At 35.6% G+C, this 6973-nt stretch overlaps 1 protein-coding gene across 2 annotated transcripts; it reads right to left on the bottom strand.

Annotated features, from left to right (window-relative positions):
• Positions 1-1535: 1535 nt before the first annotated feature.
• LOC112001971 (uncharacterized) lies at positions 1536-6604 on the bottom strand. Of its 2 annotated transcripts, none has more exons than XM_024034152.2 (5): positions 6090-6604; positions 3099-3392; positions 2621-2839; positions 2342-2470; positions 1536-2012 (listed from the first exon to the last, which is right to left on the bottom strand). In XM_024034152.2, exons 1-5 carry the CDS (start codon positions 6345-6347, stop codon positions 1803-1805), a joined length of 1110 nt encoding a protein of 369 aa, XP_023889920.1. In that variant the 5' UTR covers positions 6348-6604; the 3' UTR covers positions 1536-1802. The 2 variants fall into 2 exon arrangements, with proteins under 2 accessions (XP_023889920.1, XP_023889925.1); XM_024034157.2 differs by lacking the exon at positions 6090-6604 and adding an exon at positions 4521-4631.
• Positions 6605-6973: the final 369 nt, after the last annotated feature.

Genomic DNA, 6973 nt, shown 5'->3' with positions numbered 1-6973 from the left:
TTTTTCTTTTGCTTGAAAATGCCAAGATAAAGGTTGAACATTATACTGTAGCAGTAATTTTAAATTAAATCCTAAAGTTGAAGGTTGTTTCAAATTAAATCCAAAAGGTTTTAATTTGTTAGTTTCAAATCAAATCTTGAACTTTTAAAATCATATAAATTAATTAAAAATCTCCAATCAAATCTCTTAAACCAAACTTGAATGTGACTGGTAACATATCATTAATATAATGAAGGAAAATTCCTAGTTTACAATGTACTAGCAATATAAAATTTACATTGTTAGTACAATGTGCAAGTATAATTACCCGTAAACAAATTTCTGAATTATATTCTTGCTATGCATACAAAAGTTGGCACATTTGTCCGTGAGGTTTATAATTACTCTTTGTATGTTTTATGTCTCAACTTGTTTAAGAAGTGTGGGATTGACTTTTCCCTCTTGGCTTCTTCTTACAGATGTGGAGGGCAGCCCTTGCAGAGACAGTGGCAACCACCTTCTTTTTATTCACACTCACGACATGCCTTCTCTCATGCTATGAATCTAATGTCACTGACCCCAAGCTGCTCGTCCCGTTTGCGGTGTTCATCGTTGCTTTCTTCTTCCTCTTTACCATGTTTCCTCTAACCGGGGCCTTTTTGAATCCATTGCTCACATTCATTGCAACCCTCAAGGGTGCTATATGTCTTGTACGTGCATTTGTTTTTTTCATGGGGCAATGCCTTGCCTCTATAATGGCCATCTACTTATTGAAGTGTGCGATGAGTCATGATGCAGTAGAGAAGTACATGTTAGGTGGTTGCACTATCAATGATAATGGCTCTGGTATTAGCCTGGGAACTGCACTGATGTTAGAGTTTGTGTGTACCTTTATTATCCTCTTGGTTGCTGTTACAGTAGTATTTGACAAGAAAAGGAGCAAAGAACTTGGGGCGACTGTGGTTTGTATTCAGATAGCAGCATCATTGGCCATGGCAGTTTATGTGTCCAGTGTGGTAACTGGGAAGATTGGCTATGCTGGCGCTGGACTGAACCCTGCAAGGTGCTTTGCCTCAGCATTGCTTTTTGGAGGTCCATTGTGGCATGGGCAATGGGTATTTTGGTTGGGGCCCTTTCTAGCTTGCATTGTTTATTATATTTTCTCTAAGACCCTACCTAAGGAGGGTTTGGTCAATGATGGAAAGTATGAGATTATAAAGGTTGCAAGGGCTTGTATTGAAGCAACTGGCTCTAACAAATACAAATCTGCAACTGTAAAGGCTGAGGAAAAGCCTCCCTGCATCCCTGAAACTGTTGAAAAGGATGTACTTGCCCTATACCCTTTTTATTGAAATGTATATCTCTCTCAAAAAATAAAATCCCATACAACGCTTTTAATAAGGCATTTATTTAAGACTTCAAATTTGGTTCATATAAAACTTTCTTTTCTATTGGCTCAAGGCTGGTCCTGTTAAATAAAAGACTTGTTGTTTAGCAGACGTTTACTTTATCTTTTAAAAGATAAAATAAAAAATGCTCTTCCATTTTCCCCAAAATTCAAATAACATCTGAGATCATCTATCTTTATAAGGTTGTGATAAACTGATTAGCACAAAGAAAGAAGGGGTGGATGACCATGATAATTCTTGGCTCCACAGCCTTCTATATTTGCATGTCTAAAGCATAGATACCATTAGCACACTCACTTTAACTGCACAATACATAACTTATGCTAGTAATCATTACACTAATCAAAATTTTATTGTTATTTTTTTTTTATTTCTGTTACCCTTGATATATTGAACACAACGCTGCAATTTATATTACTGGGAAGATGGCTGCAAAAGTGAGGAAGAAGAGGCAAGGGGCTCGTGCACCACTGAATTTGTAGAAACTGAAATTGTATTTCCCTCTAATTGCAACATGATACTCCCCAGGATTTCAGTCAATAATTTCTTGAACTCATCTTCTTTAACCAGCTTCCCATCATCCGCGTTAATCATCTTAAAGACATCAGCAACAACCTTGTCCATCTGCATAAATTAAAGACCAAGTTCATCACATGTTAATTATTGTGTTAAGGCAGACAAGACTTACTTATAAAAGCAAAAAACTGATGAAACCGGTAAGCACTTAGACTTGTGGCAGTAATTGTAGAGCTTAGACTCCAAACCTTAGGTATCAGCCTACCATACAACCCTTTTTTTTTCCCTTTCCTAAGCATGATGGATATGATACATGTGGCATCTTACTCATAATAGTGTATTCACCTTACAGGCTACAATTCTTTGAAGTAATTATTCAAGAAATCAATCAACTTGTGACATTTTGATATATGCAATCTGTGACTAGAGCAGCATACCTGGTCAACTGCACCAATTGGAGGTAGACCAGCTGATGGGGACACCACATCCAGCACCACACGAAGATACTCCTTGGACATTTTTCCATTACGATCTCTTGGCACATTTTCTAAAGCTGCATTCAAGGTCTGCATTGCATAATAGATTGTAATGTGTATTTCCCATGAGTAAAGTGTGCACTATGGAATTTATGTCAACAAATATTAAAAATTTATCTAAATAAAAATCGACTACTGAATTGGAATGAGTGAAATAAGGTGCATGTCAACAATATAAACCTTGTCTAATTCAAATTTGTTGGATAATAATCTCTTAACGCCACTTCCATCAAAGGTATTTTCACTATGGGCAACAATCACAGGCTGCTCCTTGAGATGTTGAGCTACACGCTCTGCTACTTTCTTAAACTCCACCAAGAATGCTTCTTGAGAGGCAGGTTTGTGCCAGTCATGACCAGCACAGGCTTGCAATGCTGGTTCCACAATGTTGTCCAAAACCTACAGAATAAAAAAAAGCCCAGTAATTAAAAAAAGAAAAAGGATATAAGAGTGCAGCTATTAATATAACCTATGTACTAAAAGCCCACATTTAGGTAGCATGAATGCTTTAAGAGTTGTAGGATGATGCTTGTCACCACGTTGAAGATGGACTAGTACAAGATGTGTAACACTTTCCATTGATGATCTTCCTATTCTAATTATAACTATGTTGATACTGAATAATGAATTTCAGTTCAATAGTTTAAGAATAAATTACCCAAGGGTCTGAAGGAGGCATTCCTTGATCAACACTAAGTTTTTCAAAAGCCTGGATTAAATGGTCACGGAGGGATCTGTCAGGTGACTCTATCTGTGAAAATATGGACACAATCTCAGCTTCAAAACTTGGGCCATTGATGAATTCAAGGAGATCTTCCCCATCAATCCGGAGGATCACAACGGGATCTCGCTTCAAACCAGCAGCCATGCCTAATAGAATGTCTGAAAGAACTTCTTTGAACTCGGTCTTGCTCACTGTTTCTTGTTTGCCATGTGTGAATTCACTCAAGACCTGTATAATTTAAGGTCACTCTTAGTTCACAGTTGATGCAAACATATGAAGGCTCTATTTTGTATACTTAATTGATAAGCTTAATATGCTTGAACTATCACTGTTGAAAAAAGTCTAATGGTATTCTAATATTGTTTGAGCTCTTGACCAACAATTTAAATATGAACATTAGAGAGTACTAGAGGTGTTTAGTTGTGTCCCATACGGACTAAAGTACACCATATGCAGGACCACATAGAATAAATTGGCAGATAACAGGACAGTTACATCAAAAAAAAAGTCTCTTATTGTTGAATAAGAGACTTAGGATCATCAAATCCTACCTACACCGAAAAGGAAGTGCATTGGTGTGTTAGTCTGATAGTGAAGAGTAATCGTTATGGGGTGAGTTTTATAGGCTCAAATTCTATAGTATGAAAAAATATATATAACAAGTACTTCTAAGTTCTATCCTTTATACTAACCAATTAAGAATTATAAGTTTAAAGTATTCAAATTCTATTTCATCCTAGGTGGATCTCCACTAGATTTATCAGCCTAAAGAGTAAAAACCCCCTTTTAGGTCACTGTCCAACTCACACACTTTTTCTTTTTTATAAAGTCGGTAAGGTAGTCTCAGGTATAAAACTAAAAGAGAGCATGAATAATGTAAAATAATATCATGTTGACCCAAGACCTGAGCTGGGTCTCTCTGTTTCATGAGCATGAGAGAAATGGTCCATTGCTTCCTTATTTACCATGCGCCTAACTGGTGTGGTGACATTATTTCAGAATTCGTGCTTACAGTAATAATAATCATTGGGTCAGCCACAACTGTAGCAAATTAGGTACAAGATTATTGCTTCCAAAAAGAAAAAAGGTAGGAGTACATAATTATTACTTTTCCACAAAGCAACTTCATTGTAGACATTTTTGCTTGTCCCCACAGAATTCGTGTTTGGTTTAGATATTTCTAGAGCTTAATTAGCTTATTTTTTATGAACAGTTTATCAAATCTCACCTTTTCTAATTACAAAGACACTTTTACACACTTCTACAAATCAGCAGATAAATTAGAGTAATGCTACAAACACAACATATTTTTCAACTACTTATATGGTCTATAGTGATTGGAGCAATATCACTCACCTTGATCTAACAGGCCTTGTCAACCACTATGAAAAAAGTTGGTGGAAAATGTTATCCCCTATAGCAGTGCTTATTAAATAAGCCAAACCAAGTGCCAAACCAATTGCACACTTATTATTGACAATTATGCCAAGTGCCGACCTTGTGCAAATTCACATTCGCGTGTGATAAAGTCCAAAGAAAAGTTATAGTTTTCCACAACATTCGTCACTAGATTCCTCATAAAAAAGAGTAGAAAAAGAACAAAAGTAAAGTAGGAAAAGAAAAGCTCAACTGAAGAAAAGAAAAGTCCCACAAAACCGACAAAGTTGAACCATAGGTTGGACGCTTCTCGTGCTAACTAGATATGGAAATGTCGAGAAAATTGGTTTTCCTATTCATGGCCTTAAGAAGGCAAGTACAACCATCACTCTCTTGAAACTTGGATCATATCAATAAACAAATACTTCTATAGACCATTTATTTTAAGGATTAGGTTTGTACATAACAGCTTTTGTTGCAACTTGCAAAGTGGTGATGTCCTCGATTAAGTCCAGATACAGAGAATATTGTTAAATCCTAGAACAATGTGAACTAAACAGAGTCATAGAAGAATGAAAACAAATTCAATAACTCTAATTTATTGAAGATAATGAACTAGTAGGACTTATAGAATACCAACAACACGTAATCGAGAGCTCTTTAGTCAAAGCATATACGTGCCACCCTTATCTTCTGCGTAAGCTAATTTGAAGCTCGCAAAACAATGGATGAGTGACGTGTTGTCCCTTTGTTTTTTTCGAGACAACAAGAACTTTGTCACAAAAATTTGACCGCATATCACCGTTACCATGTTCATGAGTGTGACAAATAGGTTCATTTTCTTTGTTTAATATATACTTGGTTGCAAACCTTACAATGTTGATTTTCGATCAGCTTAATTCTAAACGGCCACAAATCCCTTCACGATTTTGGCTCAAAAACAAGAAGAGAAAACAAAACAAAAAAGGACCACATGCCCCATTACTCAATTTGTTGAAAATAATGTACATATTTGTCTGCCACATATTCCTTTTTATCTATATGGGCTTGCATGTGACATGTGTGCAAAAGAGTGTCAAATCCTTACCAGAACTAGAGACATCTTTATTGTTTATTTTGACTACTATCTTATACACCTAAACAATGGTGTTAAAAAGATAAAAACCATTTAACATAAGAAGCAAAATCACATAAACTGAAACAATTAACATGCACTAATTGTTGGGAAAGAATGCTTAATGAAATCAATCTATTTTATAATTCAGATTAAATATTAGTATAAATTTAAGGTTAAACATGTATCTAACATTAAATATGACTTTAGGACTTTATTATTATAATTCAATAGATGGGACTTGGGAATGAGGATTAGAACCTATACATCTAGTTTAGTTGAATAACTAGATTAAAAATTTCAAGCGAAATGTCCTATACTCCTATATATGCTTAAAATTTTTGAACTTTGTTTTAAAAATTCACACTTGGTCTCACACTGAAGAAGACACAGAATCAAAAGCAAGGAGAAGTTAAGAGAAATGAGACACAAACCTCAGAATAAATGTGATCAGAATCAGCAGAAGAGCCCTGAGCAGGCAAACCCAAGGCAACACCAATATCTGCCACAGCAGGCTGGAGCTCCTTCACAGAAAGCTTACCATCTCTATCTCTATCCAACTCCTGGAACTTATGGTCCACGAAATTGCTAAACACCTCCTCGTTCTCAACCAACTCCATTATATCTGAACCGTCCAGAACCTGTCCATGTTCTACGCTTTTCTTCTTGGGTGTGCCTGTTGGAGTCTCCATTCACTGGCTTTCTTTTTTTTCGGTGTGGGATTAAGCTATGCTTTCTTGTGAGTCTTGTGAGTTTTTTTGTATGTGTGTGCTTTTTTTGGCTCTGAGTCTCGTGAGTTAGACACGAGTTAAAGCGATTGAGAGAGTTGCTTTGGCCTGGTGGGTGATAAGAGGCTGCCTTCGCGTACTCAATGGATCATCAATATTGGCCTTAAATAGGTGAGAGAGAAAGAGAGAGAGAGAGAGAAGAGGTGGGTGAGTTTTCTTAAGGGCATGTTTGATTTCCTCTTCAAACCGCATTTATGAGCATATCCAAAAAAAATAAAATAAAATAAAGAATTTGTAAATTTGTAAATGTGTGATTTTAAAAAATAATTAAAATTAAGTGATCATGTTTTGACCCTAATACGACTTATTTTTTATTTTAATAGATTTAAATTTAACTGAATGGTTGTTTCTCAAACAAAAATAAAAATAATAATAATAATAATAACTAAATGGTTGATTAGTAATGCAACAAATAATTAATCAATTCACACACAAAGACAAGATATGTTGAAAAGCATCCGGAGGCCACACCTAGTAAACCGTTTCCACTATGAAAATTGTTATAGAAGTAGTTACAAAACCTCTTAAGA

This window comes from Quercus suber, unplaced genomic scaffold, assembly GCF_002906115.3.
Source record: "Quercus suber isolate HL8 unplaced genomic scaffold, Cork oak 2.0 scaffold_547, whole genome shotgun sequence".
NCBI classification, from domain to species: Eukaryota; Viridiplantae; Streptophyta; class Magnoliopsida; order Fagales; family Fagaceae; genus Quercus; species Quercus suber.
The sequence above is the reverse complement of the archived record's forward strand: the minus strand, read 5'-3'. Positions and strand labels throughout refer to the sequence as shown.

What these genes read in the sequence shown, in the direction of transcription:
- LOC112001971 (XM_024034152.2), bottom strand. Translation starts at nt 6,347, where the DNA reads ATGGAGACTCCAACAGGCACACCCAAGAAGAAAAGCGTAGAACATGGA. An exon ending in ACAAATTTGAATTAGACAAG is followed by an intron (nt 2,471 to 2,620) that starts GTTTATATTGTT and finishes TATGCAATGCAG; the next exon opens with ACCTTGAATGCAGCTTTAGA. An exon ending in CAATTGGTGCAGTTGACCAG is followed by an intron (nt 2,013 to 2,341) that starts GTATGCTGCTCT and finishes TAATTTATGCAG; the next exon opens with ATGGACAAGGTTGTTGCTGA.